Raw genomic sequence first — 21,968 nt, 5'->3', positions numbered from 1 at the left:
GGGGGGCCAATGCCTGAGAGAAGTGACGGACAGAGGGCATCGGCCCAGACCCCGGTGGATTTCGAGCCACCCCCTTGGGAGTCTGGGATATGCTGCAGTAGCCACTATTGGCCGGGCAGGCCCGCGGTTTGGCTGCATTGGATCCAGTCTAAAGTAGGCTTAGCTGCTTGCCATCTTGTCCACTGTGTCTTTGTCCCATCAACAAGCAATAATTTACTCCGTAGATAGTTCAGTGTGGCTGATTCCCCCCGGAGTGCCCGCCGTAGCAGACCGAACGGAGGGCTAACTTTAATTGAGTTAACTTAACTCGCGCAAGTCACAAGCCAGCTAACGGTCCACCACCACCATCACCACCAGTTGGCCTCTACCGACGGGAGGCGCAGGCAGTGACCAAGCTGTCGGGTATTGGTGGAGGGTTCGCGTCCGCGGTACCATTACCGCCACCCTTGTGTCCAGTACAGTGCTATAGTATCACCAACAACCACTAGGTTACTGCATCCATCACCACTACTCCAATACTAGCACTAGACTACTATCATCACTTCCCCTCTCTTCTGCTCCCCCCCACTGCAGTGCAAGATCGCAGATGCCTGTCCGAGGCTCATCGCCTCCTCTCCTGCACTCCACATTCGCATGTGTTTCCCCAGCATTTCTCCCACCCCCTGCACCTGAGCATGGTTTGGGCCATGCTGGTTGGATGACAAAGGTCCCTTCCCTCCATCGCACTCCCGACTGAGGCAAACATGACAGGACCGGAGCACGAATGATCTCCTCCCCACCGGAATTACCTGGCAGGAAGTAAGTAGCCTTTCATCTCCATTCCGATCGGAGACAGCGGTCTAATCTTCCTCCCATGGCGGATTGCAATTCGAGGATATTACTGTCCCCCCCGCCCCTCTTTTCCCCTCCTCCCTCTCCCCCGTCTGTGCAGGTTAGGTCCCTAAAGGACCCCTCTGCCACCCGTGCTGGTCACCACGGATTGGCAGGCACGCCTTCCGACCGTGGAGAACGGTCAACGGGTCGGAATAACTTGAGGATCGTTGATGCCGCCGCTGCTGCTGCTGCTGCTGCTGCTGGATTGTTTTTCTTGACTTGATCACATTGATAGACTAGACGCACTCGTTCTCCTTCCTGCCCATCGTTCCCAGATTGCATATACGATCCCTACCGAAACCACCACCCCCTACACCACATTCCTCCAGCCTGACCACCTTACGTCCCCTTTCCTTTCATACGGCAATCCAGCGCATCTCCGTTTCTAGCTCAGGGGCTAGACTTCTCATGTCGGAAAGTGACAGATAAGACTCGTACGTTACAGGCAGAAAAAGGAGTCTGGCTGCCCCGACATGCAGCCTCCTCGCTTACTGTATACCGTACTGTACACAGCACCGGGAGCAGATGCTTATTGCAGTACCTCAAGGCCTAGCCCAGGTGATCGGCCTGCAGCGTGCGGCAGAGGCGTGCCTGGATACATCCAACCAACCTTTATTTAGTCTTTGATCGGAGCCGAACGGGTCGCGTGAGTGGCTTCATGGTCATCTACCTTGCTATCTCGTGGTCCACGCCTCGGCTGCTCCGTACAGTATAACCCTAGCAAAACTGGCGCGCTCTGTTCTACCTATAGACGACATGTACTACACGTTCAACTACTAACTACTATCTCTTGCTACTTCGCTGTATCTTTGCTAAACGACCACCACTGTAGCTACAGGAGGTGCCTTCTTACTGGGCAAAGTATCTGTTTTGGCTACTATGTGCTGTACTGTACTGTACTCGATAAGTTTATCCCAGGCTGACGGCTCTTTGTCCGGCCCAGCCAGCCACCTCTGCTTTGATCACAAAAGAGAATCACTCAACTGTGAAATACGTGGACGTGAGATGTAGAGGACTGGAAATGTAGAGGACTTCCCGTATCAACTGTTTCGCTGCGGCTGACTTCAAGACCTACCTTCTGATCACTGTATATGAGTTTCCTCCACCTAGTGTCAGGAAACCCCTTCGTTTGTCGATCATAACGGATGCTAGCAGTTAGCGCTAGGAGACTAGGCAAGTATCAGAGATTGGGCTTAAGAGCGCAGCGGCGAGCACAGTCAATCAGAAGTCTCTAGCATAGGACGGACGATCATCATGGCGAGCTCATTCCAACTATGCCCTGATCCGCCTTCCTCCGCTTTCGTTGACACTGAAGCCAAGAGACTACTCCTTGCTATGGGGCCTTGTGGAGTGAGAGGTTGCCAGTGCATCTCCGGAGAGAGCACATCCAATCTGGATTACCTGCCCAGCAAAGCACGGTGTAGCATATGTTCACATCCCCTAAGCCAGCACGACAGCTATGGTTCGCTACCCGTTTTGCTCCTAGAAGCTAGATCATTGGGTTTCTACTGCTGATCAATACGCCCCCAATCGCCAGGTGCCCGACTTCCAGGGGCACAGGTAACCGAGCCCCAAGGTGCGTAACGTTTCTGGTGTGTGAAAGGATGCTTCTCGTTGACCTACTCTCTCTGCAGCTGTTCCGACGTGGACTGCTAAGCGATCTCGCGTCGTCAATGACCTGATCGCTCGCCTGGACCGCTACTGCCTGATGCGAGTGAACGGGACCCCAGCCTCCGGGAAGACCACGATGATGAATCTTGTCGCCAACGAGTTGCTCGTGCGTCCCCCGACCACGCCGATCTATATCCTCGACGGCTGGGAAGAGGCCCGGGTTGAGAAAGCCGGCGGCTGGACCCTTTATCTGAAAGCACCGGTTGGGGTCCCCGGACGTTCGCTCCGAAATCATTCGTGTTACATCCTGGTGGACGAGGCACACGAATCATACTGGGACAAGCAGCTATGGAGTGCTCTCTTCAAATCCTGCGGGCCCGGCGACGCGGCGAAGATCGTCCTGTTCACCTGCTACGGCACGGCCGAGGACGACGACCATCGGCCGGAGCAGTATTTCAAGACCCCGATGACCTTCCTTCCGCACCAGCAGATATCACTTCGGCCGGAAGCGCTGGACCCAGAGTGGAAGCCGATTGGCTTGCTGCTCGAGGAGAGCGAAGCCAACGATATTCTTCCGCAGGTTCTGCCCACTGTGATTCCAAATGGTGAGAAGCTTTTGACGGAGGAATTGAGACACGGACTGTTCCTGGCCAGTGGCGGGCATGCTGGGTTATTCACATCCCTGATACATGTCCTGCGAGCGATGCCGGTAAGCGTAAGCCAATGTTCGCGAGCTGGTTGGGAAGGGCCTGCATGCCTGGCTAACCAGTCTTTCCCAAATAATCAAAGCTCCAAAAACCGATCCAGGGCCGTCGCCCCCTCGACTGGAAAACCGCATGCGACGGGCTTTTCAGTGATGGTCCGCTGTTCTTCGAGCATATCCGGACCACCATCTGCTCTCGAGGCTTACCAAAACAGAAGGTGATGCAAAACTCCGCTTATGCGACGGTTTTCAAGCATGCGATTGCGTGCCACGGAACTCGCCGTTCGAGCTTTCCCAACAACTCGGATGAAGAGAGGGCGCTCGAAGATATCTGGAGAAACGGGTGGCTCCATGGAGAGCATATGGAGGGAGGAGGTACATACTACATGTTTCCCACCCAAGTGCATCGTTGGTAACGTTACCTCTGTCGATCACTCAAGAGTCTGCCTGATTTTGCTAGGCTAATCAAGTAGTTGCTGGCTGTAGGTACTGCCAGTTCCTCTTCAAGCCAAGCAATCCCCGAAAAGAACTCGTCTATCAGTCCCCCCTCGAGATGGCGGTCGACGCGATACGCAGATTCCACCCCGACCAGCTCTCGAACACCCCTGCGATGCCGATTGAAGACCAGTGTCAGAAGGAGTTCTACCGCTGCCTCTTTTCCCCTGCTGATCGAAAGCCAACTTACCGTTTCCCCGGAGTATCTGATCAAGACGGGGCTCCGGAGCGGGCGGATTGATTTTCTGGTGCCCCAGAAGCAGTGGGGAGTCGAACTGCTTCGAAGCGGCGACCGGATCCGGCAGCATATGCAACGGTTCAAGAAAAATGGCCCGTATTTCCCCATGCTGAGGAAGGAGCTGATCCAGGAATATATCGTTCTGCCCGCGAACGCTTTCTTTTGTGGCTAGTTAGCTAACTAGCTATCTATCTATAGCACTGGTGTGCCGCCTGGTTTGCAGATATCATCTTTCTCTGGCAAAGAAGTGACGCTGCCATAGCGGGGGTTTTCTTGCTTCCCATGAATAATGACAGCACATTTGTCACTGGTTCTTCTGGGTACAGTACAGCACAAGACAAAAGAACACCTTTTCCCTCTCCACCATGTTCATTCTTTCCATTGCGGGGGTGTCTTTGGTGATTAGTATGTATGTCACGGGGAACATGAGTCCGTGAATAGTATTGGTCCAGGCCTGCATCCCAAAGCTCAAAGCACAGCGACCCTGCAAGCACAGGGGCCAACTAGAGTACGGGGAAATGGATTAATCGGTTGCTGGACAGATAGGCACTATACTCAAGATATCTGACGTGATTTGTTACAGGTTGCATCAGATGGATCGTAACCTACCCGTGACTGTACTATCATTCTTTGTTCTGCGTGGTATTGTATACGGAGTACCAGTCTGTAGACTTTCCGCCGGGTAGACACCTCAACCGGACCACTACACTAGAGTTTTTTGACTGCTTGCTGCTGCTGCTGCTGCTGCTGCGGAGCTCTTTCTGGACTTGTCCGTGTGACCTACCGTAACTGCCCTCCAAGTAAGCATACAGGCCTAGCTTGAAAGTTACCTAGTCAGGTTAGACTAGGTTACCGTATCAATGAATGGTATTGATTCATCCTCCCTGTCCGAGTGACGGTCACCCCCAAAACACCTCCCAAAATCCGAAAGGACCAGCCCAGGACCGTCACAACTCGGCTAAACTTGACTACCTAGTGCATGGATACGAGTCGTTCCCAGTCAAAGAAATACTACTCCACGGGAAATAGATCATCCCTTAATCTCGAGAACAGACAAACCTCACCGCATCAGAAATATGCCCGTTGGGAATCCCTCATGGTGTTGGCGACGGGAGTAGGGAAAAAAAAAGAAGAGAAAAACCAACCCCATCACATGACAGGAATGTCTGCATCGCATCGCATCGCATCGGTATGGAAGAACGACCTAGACCGGTCCAGACCGTAGTGGGGATGGGGTACTCCGTAGAGGGAACCGCAAGAGCTGGGGGACAGACGGACAGACAGATGCATTGATGCAGTGTGCAGGCGGCTGACCAAAGGGAAAAAAGCCTTTCTTTCTCTGGTTTGTTTGGTTTTCGGTTTCTGGGTCGGTTTTTTTTTTTTTGTTTTGGTTCATTTGTTTTCTGGGGCTGACGGGAATGGAGCAGGGCGGCGTTCGCCGTGGCGTGGTGGGTGTGTAGTCTATCTGGCGATGGTTCCGGGGTGTATACTGTACAGTTCTTTGGGTGTGGTGCAGAAATCAGGGATTTGATTTACCTTACCTCCGGAAGACTGGTTTGTTTGTGTGTGTCTGGTTATGCTTTTGTAAGGCTATATAGTTGTTGAGTCATAACATGTGAACAGCACCTCCTTTTTCTTTGCTTTGCCCAGACACCCCGAGCAATACTCCATACAGTAACAGTAACAGTAGCGACCACCCTCACCCGTCAGCTACTGCTGCTGCTGCTGCTGCTGCTGCTGCTCCTTCTCCTGCCCTCCTTCCCCTGCCCTACGCTCCTCCCCATCCTCCACATAAACATGATACTTATACCGACTTCCCGGATGATCCTCGCGTAACTCCCTCTGCCCGAGTCCATACACCTTCTCCCGCATCGTCACCCCTTCCTGTTCCACCGGAGAATCCGGATACAACCCGCGCCGCCGCAACTCGGGCACCAACAACTCGACGACATCCTCGAACGTGCCCGGCGTCGTCACATACGCGACATTGAACCCATCGAGATCGGCCTCGCGCACCCACCGCTCCATCTCATCCGCCACCTGACCGGGATCCCCGACCGCGACGGGGCCCAACCCGCCGATGGCCGCCTTCTGCGCCACGACCCGCGGCGTCCACCGCGGCACCTCGGGGCTGGTCGTCGTGAATGCATCCAGCATGCTGCGCACCTTGTGCGCCTCCGTGCTGTCCGCCGCCGTGATGTCCTGATCGATCGGGATCCGGGAGATGTCCACCCCCGTCCACCCGCTGAACAGCACCAGCCCGCCGACCGTCGACGCGTACCGCTGCGCCTCGGCCAGCTTGGCCTGGGCCTCGGCCTCCGTGCGCCCGAGGATCGGCGTGAACGTCCCGAAGAATTTGAGGGACGCTGGATCGCGCCCCTGCGCCGCGGCCTGCGCGCGGATGGCGGCGATCTTCGGGCGCAGGACGCTGGGCGCGTGCGCCGACACGAAGATGGCTTCGGCGTGCGTCGCGGCGAACTGCGAGCCGGCGGTGGAAGTGCCTGCCTGGAACAGGAAGGGCGTGCGTTGCGGGGACGGGTCCACGATATGCCGCGTCGACAGGTGGAAGTACTTGCCTGTGTGGTTGATCGTCCGCACTTGCGTCGGGTCGATGTAGCTGTCTTCGGCCGGGTTGGGGGATAGCGCGGTCGGGGACCAGGAGGACTCCCAGAGTCTATTCACGGGAGTCAGTAGGGGCTGGGGTGGGGGTTCGGGGTGGGCTGGATGCTGGGCAAGGGTTACTTGTATAGCACGCGCAGGTACTCGTCGGCTTGGGCGTAGCGCTCGTCGTGCTCGATGGGAGTGTCGATGCCGATGGCCTTGAAGGCGGCTTTCTTCCACGAGGTCACGACGTTCCAGCCGATGCGCCCGTTGGTCAGGTGGTCCAGGGTGGAGAAGCGTTTCGCGAGGAGGAATGGCGGCTCGAAGGAGGTGGAGGCCGTGATGCCGAAGGCGAGGTTCTTGGTCACCGCCGCCATGGCGGAGATGGGCTGTCAGGGCTGGTGAGCATCCCGGATAGATATTCAATTGAGGTGCACTGGGTCGCGGGGGGGCCGGTGGGATGTCTCATGGCTCCCCCGCAGACATCCAGTGTGATCATTCGATGTAGACGAAGCTGTACCAAACAGCGGTAGAGAACGTACAATCGTGGGATCCGTCATCGGCCACTGCGCCGCTCGTCGGATACATTCATCCAGGCTCCCCTCGTACGTATCATATCCCCCATAGGTATCCGCCAGGAACAAGGCCGTGATGCCCCCGCGCTCGAGCAACTGGGCCAGATCCGTCCAATACTTCAGCGTGCGCTTCGTCCCCGACCGGTCCGTGGGGTTCTTCCACTGCCCGGGCGACAGGTGGCCGACTGTGGACATGTCGAACGCGTTCAGCAGGATCTGCTTTTTGGGCGCATCGGGGGTCGCTGGGGTGGAAGACATGGTGGCGGCTTTGCTTGGCTTGTGCTTTTCAGGGTTCAATTATGTAGGATACCAAGGGATAGGTACGTTCCTATATAGCTAAACCGTGTCGCTTGCAGCGATGGGCATACCCCTCACGCGCCATCAATCGATCGCATTGCGTGACATCGTCGTGGATGCTCTCTGCATGGCTGATTGCTTTGGCACCGGTTCTCACTCCGCAGAGAATATCAGAAGGGTGACTGACCGGAGTAGCTCCGAGATAACGTATACTGGATTAGCTGCTGTCGTGAGGAGATGGGGTGATGGCGTGCTGGGATTATCTATCGGTCGAGAGGGATGCTTGGGCTATAGTTATAATGGTCTTATATCATTAAGAAACAAAAGTCAACCTGTCTAGAAGTGTAGGCAAGTACGGATTGATTTAAATACAGTCTTGGTCTGTGCGTGTATGACTGAAGAGTATATGTAGTCGGACTCGGTGCGGCATGGTATAGAGCCGATTCTAGACAGACATGGGACTTAGAAAGAGATGCATGATCAACATATAGTCTCAAATCGGACCCCATGGCACGCAATCAATTATTGATGTACTACATCTGAACCTCAGGACTGATAGTTGATAATATGGACTGGTATCCATCACCTGCACCCTCATCTTAGCCACACAATCAAGTAGCGTTCCCACGGCCTTCACACCCCGAATGCGCTGGACACTTCTCACACTAGCTTTCTCTACTGCATCAATAACAGTTACTTGAACTCGTATACACCCTCGTATAGCCCGTACCAAAACATCGAAACTGAAGATCTTTGACGGGCGAAACCGGAAAGGTGGGGAACTCAGATGACGTCGGTGGGGAATCCCCTCATTTCGCTTGCTCTGCTGCAACTCTCGCTGCTCGCTCCCTCCATTCCTCCTTTCATTCACAACTGCAACTCTTACAGTCTGCATCTATTGACCCTATCAGTGCGTTTTCCATAAAGACTTCCTCTGATATGTTCACCAGACAGCTTCTAACCCATGCTCTGCGAAGGTCCATCTCCTCGCTGACCAGCTACCCCACAACCACCTACCATCATCCTCTCCGTACATTCCATTGCTCCACCGCCGCCATGTCGGGAGTCAACAAGGCCTGCTGCTCGTGAGTATCGCAGCTCTTCACCGGACTGCACCAACTGACAAACCAGGATCCCCCCCGTTGTCGCCAAAGGCTACCAGCCCAAGGGTGAATACAAGACCATCGGCGGCCTGAAGACCTGTCCGTACCCCGGCTTCCAAGCTCATCTCCCGCCAGCCCAGCTAATCCCCAGCAGATGTCACCGGACCCGAATCCGCCTCCAAGGCCATCCTCGTCATCTACGGTCAGTCCGGACCGTCATCATCTCTTCCCCCCGCCCCCACATCTAATCATCGGAGACAGACATCTTCGGCTTCTTCGACCAAACCCTGCAAGGCGCCGACATCCTCGCCCACTCCAGCACCCAGAAGTACCGGGTGTTCATCCCGGACTTCTTCGAAGGCCAGCCCGCCCACATCACCTGGTTCCCACCGCAGACCGACGACCACAAGCAGAAGCTGGGCCACTTCTTCCAGACCAAAGCCGCGCCGCCCAACAACCTCCCCAAGATCCCGGGGATCGTCTCCGACGCCAACCAGCTCGCCGCCTCTGGCGGAGGATTCGAGTCGTGGTCGATTCTGGGGTATTGCTGGGGCGGCAAAATCGCGACGCTGGCGACGGGCCAGGAGAACTCGATCTTCACGGCGGCGGTGCAGTGCCACCCGGCCATGCTGGACCCGGAGGACGCCAAGAAGGTGACCGTGCCGATGGCGGTGCTGGCGTCCAAGGACGAGAAGCCCGAGGACGTGGACAAGTTTGGCAAGAATCTGGGCCAACCGGGCTATGTGGAGACGTTCCCCACGCAGATCCACGGGTGGATGGCGGCGCGGTCGAATCTGGAGGATGAGGAGGTGAAGAAGGAGTACGAGCGCGGGTATAAGACGGCGCTGGGATTCTTGGAGAAGTATGCTTAATTAGTGTATTGGTCGGCATGCTGGTTCGTATTGGACTACTTTGAGGCGGAATGTTCTGGACAGAATGGCCGCAGTGTGAGGAAAAGTTCGTGTGATTGTTGAGCAATCGAGACACTTCTATTATCATCATCGAACGGTACAAGATCACATCCGTGATTCATCCACTCTTCCAAAAAGAGTATACAGCTCGAAACGTAAGCGGTCACATTCTGCCCACCCGTCGTAGTCCCCACCCCGCCACCCAGCCAACCGCCTTTCCATCCCATCTCACCGCCCACTCTATTCATTCCATCAACTCAGCTCGCTCCTCAGCTGGCAGCTCTCAGTTCGATCTTCTACTATCCTCTATCCCATCGCCAACCCCCAAACCAAGGCCAACAACCACAACTCACCCACCCATCCTATTCGACCTCCAGACCTCGTCAAGAACAAGAGCGCAGACTGGACTAAGTCCACGTCGGTGCCAGGCCGCACCACACCCACACACCGAACACCACACACACTGCCTTTCCCCAAAGGCGATCACAAAATGCCCGACTCCCCACCACCACTACCACCGTCCACTTCCCGCCGCTCCCGCTCTCGTTCCCCACCCCGTCAGCCCAAGAAAATCTCCACCGGCGGTTTCCGATGGAAGGAAAAGCGTTCCGAGCGCGGGGGGGACCGCGAGGGGGGCGGGGGCGGCGAGGACGCCCGACGGCTGGATCGGGGGTATCGCGCGCGGTCGCCGCGGCGGGACTACGATTCCCGGAATCGGCGGGATTACTCGAGTCGCGATGGACGCGATGCGAGAGATCGCGATCGTGATCGGGGGTACCGCGATCGAGAGAGGGATTATCCCCGCGACCGCGACCGCCGCGACAGCTACCAGCCCCGGGATAGGGACAGGGATAGGGACGACCGGAACCGGGATAGTTACAACCCCCGCGACCGCGACCGACCCGACAAGCCCACTTCGACCTCCACCGACGATCCCGCGAAGAAAGAGAAGAAGGAGAAGAAGAAGAAACGGCCGGCCATCCCCTCCGAGCCGATGATCCTGGTGCATGTCAATGACCGGCTGGGCACGAAGGCCACGGTGCCCTGCTTGCCCTCGGATACGGTGGGGGATCTGAAGACGCTGGTGGCGGCGCAGATTGGCCGGGCGCCGCGCGAGATTCTGCTGAAGCGGCAGGGGGAGCGGCCGTTCAAGGATTTTATCAGCTTGGGGGATTACGGGATTACGAATGGGGTGCAGTTGGATTTGGAGATTGGGACGGGGGATTAGATCCCTTCGGGGGTGTTGTTGCATGTACCTATTATGTCGGTTCTCGGTGGTGGACAGACAGGCTAGAGGATAATCTGATGTGCTTCGGGGGTCAGGATCGCCTGCATGTCGCCCTTGCGGAGATCTTCCAGCTTGTCCTGTAACTGTAGCTGACCCTGTGCCTGCCGCCACTCCCCCAACCACCCGCCGACGAACCCGATCACCTCGCCTTGGACCTCGCGCACGCCCTTGGGAGGCACCACCCTCTTCCCCTCCCAGTGCTCCTCCGCCCCAAAGACCCCATTCTGATCCCAGTGATGCACCCCGCCCTCCATCCCATCGTACACCTCCTCCGCCGGCACGCGAATCAAAACCATCGGCTCCTCCGTCGAAGAATTCCGAACCGGCAACCCCGTCGCGAAGGGGGTCGCCTCCTTCCAGGGATCCGCCAACCCGCCAATATGCGCGACCCGGGGATACGAGAACTCGAACCCGCCGTACTGATTGATGCGCTCCGTGTCCGGCGGGCTGGTGATCCCGTAGGTGGCATTGCACATGTCGACCCAGAAGCCGGGGGTGAGGAGACGCGAGACGAGCGGCTGGATGTGCGAGGGGACGGTCGAGCCCGGCATGAAATAGCCCCATTCCGTGCAGACCTGGTAGTTCCAGCTGGTCGAGGCCGTGCGGGGGAGGCGTTTGTCGTCGCCTGCTCCGTCGTCCTCACCTCCCCCCTCCCCAGCGAGAACCCCAGAGCCCTCATCAGAAGAAGAAGAGAACACCCCCTCCCGCCGCACAAACCCCACCCAATTCACGATCCCCGTCACCCACGCCTCCCCCTCCTTCCCGTTGTCATCAACCACCAGCCCCCTCACCTTCCCCCCGACCTCCTCTTCCAGCTCCGTGTCCAACACAGTAGGGGCCGTAATATTCCCACAAAACCAACTAAACCCGAGATCCCCCACCTCGGGCTCCCAGTTCCGCTCCTGCCACAGCCCCAAGGGTTCCGCCAACCCGGCCACGAAGTGCTGGTCGGTCAAGTTGGGCGCATTGCCCCCGAACACCTCCTTCAGCACCGTTGCACGATCCGTATGACTGTGTGAACCCTGGGATGCGAGAAGCACCCGATCCACCCACGCGATCAGCGCCTGCTGCGCCGCCACACAGCGCCGCGGACCGTGCACGCGGATCGGCTCGTAGTACTGCCAGTAATCCTCGACGGCGGCGGTGACGCCGGAGCTGGAGATGGCGGCCCAGAACGTTTCCGGGTAGGATTGGCGGAGGAAGGCGACGAAGGCGCCGGCGTAGGAGCCGCCGTAGGCGATCCAGGGGGTTGTCTTGGGGGAGAGGTCCGGGGTTTCTGGGGTGGTGGTTGTTGTTGTTGTTGTTGTTGTTGTTGTTGTTGATGATGATATGATCGGAGGGAGGTGGGTGGCGAGGTAGGCGTAGTCGGCGAGGGCTTGTTCGGTGGTGAGGTAGGTGAGGGTGGAGAGGGGGATTGTTTCGTCGTGGTTCTGGGAGGTGGAAGAAGACGAGGAGGAGGAGGAGGAGGAGGAGGAGGTGTTGGGGCTGGCAGGGTAGCTCGTCCCGTAGTACCGGTGCTCGACGATCAGGGCAACCCCCTGGTAGATGCGCGCGAGTTCGTGGACGATTCCCTGCGACAGGAAGGGGAGGCGGTTCAGCGCCGAGGTCTCGCCGCCGGCGATCACGAAGACCGGGCCCCCCGGTTGGTAGTGTGTGGTGTCGAGGATGTAGCGCAGCGGGAAGGTGAGGTTCGTGGGTGGGTAGCGTGGGGAGGTGGGGAAGTGGTTCAGTGGGGTGGTGAGGTTGTGGATTGGGAATTGTGATTGTTCCTGGGCCGTCGGCGTGTATTCTTGGTTGAGGAGGCGGGCGTGGTTCATCCCGCCTAGGGCGAGGGTGGTGGTGGTGTAGTATAACAGCAGGAAGAGGTTCATTGTTGTAGTAGTTGTTGTTGTGGTGGTGGTGGTGGTGGTGATGGTGGGAGGGGAAGAGATAGGAACAGGGAGGGTTTCGTGCGGGGAAATGGGTTTATATGTGAGCAACTGACTTGCTGCTAATCTGCTAATCTCCTAATCTCCTCATCTCCTTGCTTGGTCCGATTGTCTCCGAGTGGAGACGGAGGCTGGAATGTTACAGGTGGTGTTGCAGAGAGGTTCACTTCCACCCAAATGTTCAGTTCTCTTGGCTTGTTACACGGCTATATTTATCGATAACCGCCTAGGCAGTTACTTACTTACACATTAACTTAGTTCTAGAGATACTAGCACCAGCAACTCACTACTCGCGCTACAACTCCACGCGAGGCCCCGTGAAGTTCTTCCGGCCGTCCACCACCCACTGGATAAGGGAGATAATCAAAATAATCCCAAATGCAACGACGCAATAATCTACTCCGGTCAGCGGCTACCAATATACTCTGCATTCATCAGCCAGGGAACTTACTCATGTTACTGCCCGTCACGGGCCGGTCCGGGGGAAACACGAACAACACTGTGGTCAGTGCGATATACGAGAGGGAGATCTGGCCCGTCAGCATAGAACATCCCCCGAATAGCAACCCACTCACCATGTCAATCACCCAGCCAATCTGGTTGGGGATCTTCCATTTGCGATCGGGCAGTGTCCGTCGTCCACGCAGGCAGTTCACCGCGATCGGCATCGCGTACGAGAGATCCAGGAGTACGACCGACGCCGACACGATGGCGTTAAACGCCCTACACCAGTCAGCGCAGCGCAGTTGATCAGACGAAAAGACCTACGAGCTCGATCCAAGATAGATACAGCCGAAGATAATCACCACGACAGTGGTGAGGATCAACGCGTTTAGAGGTAGTCCGAGTCGGGGATGCACCCGTGCGAAGAACTTGGACGCCGGCAGTCCGCCGTCTCTGCGCGTTTCGTCAGCTGCGTTCTTCACTGATGGGAGACAAACTACCTACCGTGCAAAAGCAAAGATCATGCGACTGCTGGTTGTCATCACGCTCAACGTCGCGAACAGCAGGCAGACCAGAGGAAGCCTGCGCCAGATCCGTTAGCAACACTGTTGGCGGCCAAGGGCAGCACAGCACATACATGAGGAGGCAGATGGCACCGGCGCGGTTGTTGGTCGCATGGATGAAGATCTGCAGCAGGGGGCCAGCGCTCGAGTTGACCACCTCGTCGATGTCGCCGGCCACGAATAGCAGCACGATGAGGAAGATCGCTCCGGTGAAGGTGCCGATCCCTACGCAGACGACCATGATCTTGGGGCCTTTGATGGACGGTTGCGGGATTTCTGGACGGTCAGTCGGCGCCTAGAAGCTGGAGGAGGGCGCTTTCACCTTCAATCATGTGGCAGACCGCGTCCTGGATGCATTAGCGTGGATTGATCGACAGCCGATCGGGGACTCACAAACGCGGTCACTCCGAGTCCACCTTGCAACAGCTGGGTCGGTTAGCTACATCGTCACAGATCAAAGGTTGCACCTACCCCCAACAGCCAAGCCACACCATCGGGCCCTAATCATGTTAGCGATGCTCGTAAACATCCAAGACTCAAACTTACAGCCGGTCTGGTTGATGAAGTTGGTAAACACAAATCTGCAGCAGTCAGTAAGCTAGTCAGAAATGCAGCAACACCACTTACGAGGCCGAATTATAGTCCGGCGAGGCGCAAGCCAGCACGGTAATCGACACCAGCACGAACCCGCCAATCGACCAGGTGACTTATTTCCATTAGTTCACGCTCATCAACCGTCAGATTAATCCAGGCAAACGTACAAGCACCACGATAGATGATCGGAAGCACCGAGTTCATGAACCCGTTGACCACAAATGCCAACACTGTATAGGCGATGTACATGAGGAAGTACTGCCATCGCTGCCAGGCGAAATCCTATGAACGCTAGTCAGCAGTCGCTAACCCCTTTGAAGGGTTGAAAGGCATACAGGGTAAACCGAGGACACGATCCCAGCGATAAGCTGACAGGAAAGCAAGGCATTGGTGGCCACCAGCGCAACCTGAACTGTTAGCCTCGCACACACGACCGTAGGATTGCTGCATCTCACCCATCCAGCCACATTGACCCAGCCAGTCACCCAGGATAGAATCGGCACCCAATTCGGCCAGGAAACTGGTAGTTCGGTGAGAAACGCGCGACAAGCAGGCCACTAGCACCGAAGAATACATACTAGCTGCACCGTTGTTAGTCAAACAGAGTTTCTGAAGCTGCACGCAAAAAGGGAGGAAAGTAAACGCACCAGCCACCCAATGATACTGCCCGCCCGCCGTAGGATACGCCGATAGGAATTCCGCCAGCGACACGGCGATGCACAGGTTACATGCTCCGGCCGTCACCAGACCTGGTCGTGTTGCTGTGAGCACAAACTGCGTAGATCAACCCGACAACGGTCCACTCCGGAAAGGAGCCAGACGGCCAGACAATACTCACCCCAGACAACACTAACGCTTCCCCCGGACGGTAGACTGAGCGATAAACTGGCCGAGAGCGCCGTCCACGACTACCCTCGATAATTAGTTCTTCCTTTCTTTTGGCATCTGGCTTCCCTCCGACAGCATGGATACATACATTCAGCACCGCGAACGCTAAACCCAGCATCGACCTGATTTACCCTATACAATTAGCACTGCCATTGCCTTGTGATGTGGTTCACTCCGGAAATTCGGGGTTGAGCGCACAGGGTAGAAAAGTTCCGATTCAGCTCGGCCTTATGCCCCATCTGGGCCAGCTGGACGTCATCATCCTCATTCTCGAGGGGCGGTTGCTTCTTCTCGTCCACGTCCATCATTGCTGTTGTCATGATTCCGATCAGAAATTATCATGAATTGACACCAGCAAAAAAACCCGATGAGAAACTCAAAGGCGCATGCAAGGCGGGGGGAGACAAGTAAACTTAAATCGCCGAGAGGAGGGGAAGAAGGTGAGTAGTAATCGGCGATTGACGCGCATCGAAGTCTAAGGATGCATGCGGTATGTCCACCCAGGGTTGCGGGGAAGCTTAATTTACTTTGGCGGGCCGGGATAAGATGACACAAGACGGTACGCTAGTGAGATAGAGGATCACTTCTGATAAATCGGTTGGTGCATTCACTTATCTCCTTATATATGATTCTCTCCTGCATGGGGAGACAATGTACGCGGTAGTCATCAGGACGATAGCTAATTGACATACTGGGGCCACTGCAAAGCCCGCCGCAGGCAGAATTCCATCGCATGCGGGCTTATCGGTCCAATCAGCCGGTGGGATGCCGTTCCCCGCCTGGACATGCCCGATTAGGGGATCCTTTCATCTTCAACAATCTATCGAGGTCGGTGGTTATCTGCGGGTGATTCCTCTGAGGCCTTCGGTGATAAGATATTTGACCATCAAGGCCGAATAATTAGTCATTTAACTATTTATCTGCTGCAGTCAGGGGGCAGGTTGTTGCTGCTCATGCAGCCCTAATCCCGGATTCTTGTCCCCGGGCTGTGGGTCGCTCGCAGCTTGAACCGGCGATAAGATAAGTGGAATAGCTTGGGTTCTGTAGTATGGTAGTATGTTGGCGACTAGGTATAGAGTAGACGACCTCGCCGTTCGCCGTCCTGATCAATGTTCGGCGCAGCTTGGTATAAGCCCTGCTTGCAACCTTTTCACATAATGATCAATGTCTTGGGGATAGAACCAGTACTTTTCTGAACCTCGAATGCTTTGAGACCTCTTCAAATGAGCCTTGCATCTCACGTGATGCCGCGGCCAGCTCCACCCCCAGCCATCTTATTCCACAGTTCATGAATGTTGTTGAATATCTGCAAAACTGGAGTAGAACACCTTCAACCCCTTAATCCCATGCGTTGAAGGTTGAAGTCGATCTGATAGCCGTCAAGCATAAGGACTGACTTTCGAAATGATGGGACTTACCTAGTAGGCTCTCATCACTGACTGTTTCACCTGCTCACTTGACGGACATCCATCAGCAGATGATTGGGCGCATAAACCATTAACCCCAATTCATCGGACAAATCACTCGTCCATCATGCCGACTACAAACACACGTGGCAGAGACTCACGGCGACCAAGTGGTCTTCAATCGTTGGAAGACTCCGCTTATTCTCAACTCACCTGGAGCGCTCTAATAGCGTTGGGCTACTGCGCGACCAAGCTCCCAGATCAATGCATGCAGATCCGGATTCTCCTAAATCAAACCCCATCCATCCCGCCCACCGCAGAGACCCCTGATTCTGTGGGAGGAAATGTGCTTGTCTTGCAAGGCTATTCCAAGTGGTCTGCATCTCCGGTTTCTCGACCGTTCGACCGATGAATACTGAATGCGAGCTAGATGCAACAAAGACTTCCGGTCCTCGAAGTGCGCACGTTGGGGTGTCGCGGCCAAGCACATGCGTACTGTCTGATGAATACATTCCGGAATGGCATGGCTTCCGGTGTTCACCGCAGTCCCCTGGTAATCACCTTGCATTGTTGGTTTTAGGCTGGTCGTATGTCTTCTCTGCTCGGCTGGTGGAGCTGCGGCGCACGACGTCCGAGGAAGAGGTTTTATACACAGATCACGTGGTATGGTGGTCCACGGGCGACGATTCCAACCCGAACGAGCATTGCAGTCTACATCTTGGCGACCTGCCACCGGCCTAATTGCGCTTGGGGGGGCGGGGCGCCATCTTGGAAGATGGACGTGGATGGCGCGCGACGCTGAGTCGAGATGGCAACGAGTATTGCCCTCCGTGGGCGTGCCATCTTGCCTCTAGCTACTTTATGTTGCATTCCTAAGTGGACCTCTCAAGCCTCATACCTCAAAACCTGAAGCCACCGTCATCAGCTGAAGCGCAAGCCTACCTTCTCATGTTCGATTTGGCGTGCCGATTGTCTTGCCTAGACCTGCTCAAGGTACTATCTCCCGCCTTGCTCAGATCCAGAACCAGAAGCAGAACATGCTTGTAACGAACTACCGACCCCAGATAAACTCTCTCACTTCATGGCCTTTTCATGCATCCCCAATATTGTATCATCCTCCTTATCCGGTTGTTTCTGGGAACCAAGTATTCCATGCAATCAAGCGAGCGAATGGCTCAACCCGCCACTCAAGGAGCTGCTGCCACCCCTGCTCCAACAAAAGAGATACGAAATCATCCTATGCACGCTAGCGCACCGCAGACCTATGCTTGCGTCTCTGTGGCTGGGGGTCACGATCGGGCTATCACTGCTGGAAGGAAATGTGACGAGGTTTGGCCGGCGGAGAACCGGCGCGTGTACAAGGTATCTCGTTGGTTTGTCTGTTATAGGTGCTCAAGGTCACCTGGCACTGGAGATTCGAAAGACTTCCAGATGGGGAATGAGGGGCTGATACGCCTTGCCTTTCACCCAATCTAAGCAATATCCTAACCTGCCCCTGTGAAACAGGCTGCCTTGTCTGCAAGGACTCGATGGACACTTGATATTCTTGTCTTGTCTTCAGATGGTAGAAGAGGATTCTTGAACCCAGTATAGCTGAGATCCGGAGCGTAGAAGCCAGAGTCCCAGCTCCAGTTCAATGTACCATCATAGACCTTTATACCTTACATGCTAGGATGAGTGATGTTGCTCGCCTTGTGATGATGATGGCTTTCCCGCGCCTTCCCCCGTTACTCCGGCCGCCCAGGCCCCGGTCGAGCTAAACGGGCTGATGTTCCCCCCAACAAAAGACGAGCAGATTGTTAATACGGCACTTTTGATATTCTTGAATGCATTTACGATTCACTTTGATGAGTGTCAAGCTTGCAATTGGACTATTCACCGTAAAAGGTTTATAGCACGGTTCGCCAATGCCAGCTTTGAAGCTCGGACAGATGGATATCTGGATGATGGCCAGGAAAATGCTTATGCACTCATTGAAGTCAACCCCATCGTTCGGTCAAAGACACAAGACCTTATTCGAATGCAGGACAGTGCCCAAATGGTTGGATGGCTGATGAATGACGATGAGAAGAACGATACCGGCAAGTTGTGAGTCTATCCTAGATTCGGATGGGCATCAATGAGGTTGATAACCATTCACAGGCATGTCCATATCTCACAAAATCGGCACGAGATTTTCATAACATTTGTCGAATACGATGCAAGATATCTCGCGTATCTGAAGAATCCGCCAGTTAAGAACGAGGTATCGAAACCTGGAAATTCACAGAGCAAACCGTCTGCGAGTCAAGCGCCTGAGACCGGTGTGCCATCCTTCCTGACCATGCATCAATATGGCCCTTGGGATACTCAACAGCGGTCCCACATGAAGAACTTGGGCCCCATCCTTCTTGCCATCGCCCTTTATGCTGAAGGCGAGGTCCGAGCAAGACCGAGGTCGCAACGCGGTTAACGCACAACCTCCGGCAATCCTACGGGCGCGAATGTTCGCACCACTCAGGTTTTGCATATTTTACTGCATCTCTCTGTTGTTGAGATCTGTTTCCGTGGTGTGCTTCCGATGGCTATAGCCCATAGATCGCAGCATCTGCAAACTCGGCATTTTGTGTATTGTATGCATTTTTTGCCACACTTCGATCTTGTCATACTTGATTGGCGTAATCTTTGCTCGCGGGAGCAACGATCAGACAGATCGCGCGTGGTTGGAACCCGTAGCCTCAACGGTCATGCTAACGGTTGAATGGCTCTGGCTTTACTCTGCAATTGAATGATCTCAGCTTTATCAGCGATCATGACTTGCTGGTTGTCGGACACTACCGTTTTGATTTCTCACCCATATGTGTTTAGTCTCAGCTGCGACAAATGATAGAGAAGAAACATCAGTTCAAGGCCTCTGGGTAGTGGCCTTTAGCAGTCTTACATCTCTACATACCGTAGTATACTACAATGCCCGAATGCGCTGGATGATGGTCAGAAATGTTACCTTCGATCAAGAGGTTGGGACAAGAATGAGCTTAACAATAAAGACGAGACGATGGCCCGTCAATTTTATATGAGATGAAGTTTGTTCAAGGAAAAGCGTGCATCACACACTCCACAAGGTTAGAGCACCTCCCCCTAAGAGACCTGATGCGTTCAGACGGTTGGAAATGCTCAATTCTTGTTTCCTCGATGCTGTGCGTGTGTATGATGAGCTGGGAACGCATCAGCGAACGATATACTCACAAAGCATATCCTCAAAGTACCAAGATAGAGGCACCTCCTCGACACGAGTGAAATGATAGCATACCTAACCATTCTCATTGTTCTGGTAGTACCCGAGACGCCTGACAAACCTGGCATGGTAGGCGTCGGCCTGCTCTTCGGGCCAGTCCACCGTGGTTTCAGTGCTGCCGCAATGACAGCGCAGCCGGTAGTGGCCCGGGGCCAGCGGCGGCGCAGTGGGCGGGAGGTCCTCTGGCCTCCAGAATTGGACGAGATGATGGTCATCTAAAAAGAAGAAGACCTTCTTTGACCTGCTGCAAATCTATAGAGTCCCATTTTGCTCACAGAGGTCTGTCTGGACTCTCCATGAGTGTGATGGACTTATTGGGCCGGGCTGCGGCTCAACCTGGTCAACGAGGTCCTCTGTGGTGGGAGACATGATTGCGGGTCGGGAATTCGATCTGCGAAGTGGAGAGGATGTGTTGGTGTTGGGACTTCTGTATGGGCCTGGGTCGGGCCAGGGTCGATTATGCTGGAAATCGTACTAATATCTATAGGTCCTGAGAAAGGAACTGCAAAGGCAGCTTGGTAAGAATTGCGGAATTCCCATAAGTCTCCATAAGATCCTTTGTCTTATACTGATTACTTCCAGTATGTTCATGATTCCCTTTGTAGGGCACAGAAAGACAAATAGGCAAGAGTAGAGAGCTAGGACAGACACGTAGCGAATGAGACGATGATATGCGCTCCCCCGGGCCAAACAAGCGAGGACTTTGATTGCTCGTGAATCTGACCTCGGAACAACGATGCCAGTGAGTGCTCAAGACATAGGCATTGGGCTTCCTTCACTTGTTGCTTATGGTAAAAGAGGAGAAGTGACAAGAAAGCCTCACCGCTCGACCAAAAGGAATGTCTGGCATTCATCTAGCGGACGGTTTTCGATGCCGAAACAAGATCATCAGGAGTTCATTGCCGAGCACCTTCAGAGGCCGTCCATCCAGACATGCTAGGTATACTGTAACACTCAAGGGGGATCAGTGAGGGTCGCCCTCTTCACACTTAGTAAAGTATAGTGCGGAGCAATCCAACCCACCATTTGGCTGAGACAAGAAGGCATAGAAAGAATAATCCCTATTGCGACGAAATAAGGTCCACGGTATTGTAGGCTCTTTCTTTCTTCGAAGTAGCCTATAAACTGATCTAGAAACTGATACCACTGCAAGGCACTACAAGAGCCCCATGTTTATGAAACAGAGTCTGTTAGAGATTTCTGTGAAATCATCAAGACGCCGCCTATGTCTTTGTTGACTAAGTTGCGGTGCTGAAGTGGTTTTAGAAACTGTATGTTGACCCTCAGTGGCTCGCAAGTGTAAATCCAAAACCTGAAAGATATCGACTCTTAGAATTGGCATGGCATTCTCGGATAAGAAATAGTGGTAAAAAGGGAAAAGAAAGGTCAATTGAAAAGGACAAAGGAAGTCGTCTGTTTAGATACTCTATAAAAACAAGATCAAGCAGTCACGCATATCACGGTAGCATCAAGTGGCAAAGTTCCCACCTCGCAGAACGAGATGTCTCGAATGGATGGGAATGCCGACTTTTTATCTGACTGATGCGCAGGGCAATGGGTCTTACGCCGAGATGTACTGAACGAACGTGATATCATAACAGTCCGCCAGACGCATTCCCTCGCCCACGCGTGCGAGCTTGGCCTGTCTATCGCCGTAGAATGTCCCCATGGGGGTGAATTGGAGACCCCCCTTCCAGTAGTAGCCGACATCCTTGGCAAACTTGACGAAATAGGCCCCAGTCTGCTCCTCTGGCCAGTCCACCGTGGTTTGGGTGTCGCCGCATTTGAAACGCAGCCGGTAGTGGCCCGGGGCCAGTGGCGGGGCGGCGGGGTGGCCCAAGAGCTTGGAGCATGTATCTCGCACTTTCCGTAGAGGCGAGCGCTTGAGGTCCTCCGGCCTCCAGATCTGCACAAGGTGATGGTCATCTGTGAACAAAGATGTTTCCTCTTGCTTCCCGGCGAATCTGTAGATCTCCTCCAAGGTCAGCTTCTCTCTGGGCGCACCGTGAGTGTGCTCCCCTTCCCCAAAGAGGCGGACTTCCGTCGGAGTGGATTGCGACGACGGCTGCTGCGGCTTCTCAGTACTGTCAGGCATTTTCACAGGTTAGAATCTGTTTACGACAGAGTTGATGCTTTAGTATAAGAGTTGGTCCTCTACCAGGTGTTTGAGTCAGTT

General features: G+C 54.7%; 9 protein-coding genes across 9 annotated transcripts; 4 read left to right on the top strand and 5 right to left on the bottom strand.

Annotated features, from left to right (window-relative positions):
• Window positions 1-2,127: 2,127 nt before the first annotated feature.
• Window positions 2,128-4,187, top strand: BO82DRAFT_379929 (uncharacterized protein; the record flags this gene model as incomplete). Its single annotated transcript, XM_025637721.1, has 5 exons — window positions 2,128-2,335; window positions 2,508-3,193; window positions 3,274-3,599; window positions 3,674-3,826; window positions 3,864-4,187. 5 exons carry the CDS (start codon window positions 2,128-2,130, stop codon window positions 4,090-4,092), a joined length of 1,602 nt encoding a protein of 533 aa, XP_025497016.1. The 3' UTR covers window positions 4,093-4,187.
• A 1,288-nt stretch (window positions 4,188-5,475) lies between these two features.
• Window positions 5,476-7,179, bottom strand: BO82DRAFT_349927 (xenobiotic compound monooxygenase, DszA family). The gene is made up of 3 exons (XM_025634013.1): window positions 7,064-7,179; window positions 6,663-6,910; window positions 5,476-6,594 (listed from the first exon to the last, which is right to left on the bottom strand). The coding sequence occupies exons 2-3, from the start codon at window positions 6,896-6,898 to the stop codon at window positions 5,631-5,633; spliced, it is 1,200 nt and encodes a 399-aa protein (XP_025497015.1). The 5' UTR covers window positions 6,899-6,910; window positions 7,064-7,179; the 3' UTR covers window positions 5,476-5,630.
• Window positions 7,180-8,253: 1,074 nt separating this feature from the next.
• BO82DRAFT_325055 (dienelactone hydrolase family protein) lies at window positions 8,254-9,368 on the top strand (the record flags this gene model as incomplete). The annotated part of the gene is made up of 5 exons (XM_025632857.1): window positions 8,254-8,303; window positions 8,371-8,478; window positions 8,525-8,595; window positions 8,651-8,698; window positions 8,758-9,368. The coding sequence occupies exons 2-5, from the start codon at window positions 8,450-8,452 to the stop codon at window positions 9,366-9,368; spliced, it is 759 nt and encodes a 252-aa protein (XP_025497014.1). The 5' UTR covers window positions 8,254-8,303; window positions 8,371-8,449.
• A 328-nt stretch (window positions 9,369-9,696) lies between these two features.
• Window positions 9,697-10,826, top strand: BO82DRAFT_428165 (ubiquitin-like protein HUB1). The gene has a single exon (XM_025640425.1). The coding sequence runs from the start codon at window positions 9,898-9,900 to the stop codon at window positions 10,633-10,635; it is 738 nt and encodes a 245-aa protein (XP_025497013.1). The 5' UTR covers window positions 9,697-9,897; the 3' UTR covers window positions 10,636-10,826.
• On the bottom strand, window positions 10,698-12,512 carry BO82DRAFT_272164 (putative extracelular serine carboxypeptidase; the record flags this gene model as incomplete). Its single annotated transcript, XM_025631014.1, has 1 exon — window positions 10,698-12,512. One exon carries the CDS (start codon window positions 12,510-12,512, stop codon window positions 10,698-10,700), a length of 1,815 nt encoding a protein of 604 aa, XP_025497012.1.
• Window positions 12,513-12,812: 300 nt separating this feature from the next.
• On the bottom strand, window positions 12,813-15,513 carry BO82DRAFT_349922 (amino acid permease). Its single transcript, XM_025634012.1, has 19 exons — window positions 15,311-15,513; window positions 15,201-15,234; window positions 15,063-15,132; window positions 14,872-14,973; window positions 14,818-14,820; window positions 14,680-14,744; window positions 14,560-14,631; window positions 14,392-14,506; window positions 14,258-14,336; window positions 14,177-14,211; window positions 14,102-14,130; window positions 14,024-14,056; window positions 13,953-13,977; window positions 13,705-13,906; window positions 13,572-13,649; window positions 13,392-13,520; window positions 13,199-13,346; window positions 13,075-13,153; window positions 12,813-13,019 (listed from the first exon to the last, which is right to left on the bottom strand). The coding sequence occupies exons 1-19, from the start codon at window positions 15,415-15,417 to the stop codon at window positions 12,919-12,921; spliced, it is 1,506 nt and encodes a 501-aa protein (XP_025497011.1). The 5' UTR covers window positions 15,418-15,513; the 3' UTR covers window positions 12,813-12,918.
• Window positions 15,514-18,556: 3,043 nt separating this feature from the next.
• BO82DRAFT_397378 (uncharacterized protein) lies at window positions 18,557-18,970 on the top strand (the record flags this gene model as incomplete). Its single annotated transcript, XM_025638927.1, has 2 exons — window positions 18,557-18,606; window positions 18,661-18,970. 2 exons carry the CDS (start codon window positions 18,557-18,559, stop codon window positions 18,968-18,970), a joined length of 360 nt encoding a protein of 119 aa, XP_025497010.1.
• Window positions 18,971-19,807: 837 nt separating this feature from the next.
• Window positions 19,808-20,161, bottom strand: BO82DRAFT_397377 (uncharacterized protein; the record flags this gene model as incomplete). Its single annotated transcript, XM_025638926.1, has 2 exons — window positions 19,808-20,007; window positions 20,068-20,161. The coding sequence occupies 2 exons, from the start codon at window positions 20,159-20,161 to the stop codon at window positions 19,808-19,810; spliced, it is 294 nt and encodes a 97-aa protein (XP_025497009.1).
• A 1,192-nt stretch (window positions 20,162-21,353) lies between these two features.
• Window positions 21,354-21,887, bottom strand: BO82DRAFT_360533 (uncharacterized protein; the record flags this gene model as incomplete). The annotated part of the gene is made up of 1 exon (XM_025636771.1): window positions 21,354-21,887. One exon carries the CDS (start codon window positions 21,885-21,887, stop codon window positions 21,354-21,356), a length of 534 nt encoding a protein of 177 aa, XP_025497008.1.
• Window positions 21,888-21,968: the final 81 nt, after the last annotated feature.

The sequence above is a fragment of the Aspergillus uvarum genome (genome assembly GCF_003184745.1).
Source record: "Aspergillus uvarum CBS 121591 unplaced genomic scaffold BO82scaffold_2, whole genome shotgun sequence".
Taxonomy (NCBI): domain Eukaryota; kingdom Fungi; phylum Ascomycota; class Eurotiomycetes; order Eurotiales; family Aspergillaceae; genus Aspergillus; species Aspergillus uvarum.
This window is presented reverse-complemented; position numbering and strand designations above follow the sequence as displayed.

Excerpts from the sequence above, each read along its gene's own strand:
- BO82DRAFT_349927 (XM_025634013.1), bottom strand. The coding sequence starts at position 6,898 with ATGGCGGCGGTGACCAAGAACCTCGCCTTCGGCATCACGGCCTCCACC. Across the intron at positions 6,595-6,662 it reads TACCTGCGCGTGCTATACAA|ACTCTGGGAGTCCTCCTGGT; the intron begins GTAACCCTTGCC and ends TCCCGTGAATAG.
- BO82DRAFT_428165 (XM_025640425.1), top strand. The coding sequence starts at position 9,898 with ATGCCCGACTCCCCACCACCACTACCACCGTCCACTTCCCGCCGCTCC.
- BO82DRAFT_349922 (XM_025634012.1), bottom strand. The coding sequence starts at position 15,417 with ATGGACGTGGACGAGAAGAAGCAACCGCCCCTCGAGAATGAGGATGAT. Across the intron at positions 13,978-14,023 it reads GACTCGGAGTGACCGCGTTT|GACGCGGTCTGCCACATGAT; the intron begins GTGAGTCCCCGA and ends TAATGCATCCAG. Across the intron at positions 13,020-13,074 it reads CGTGACGGGCAGTAACATGA|ATTATTGCGTCGTTGCATTT; the intron begins GTAAGTTCCCTG and ends TGACCGGAGTAG.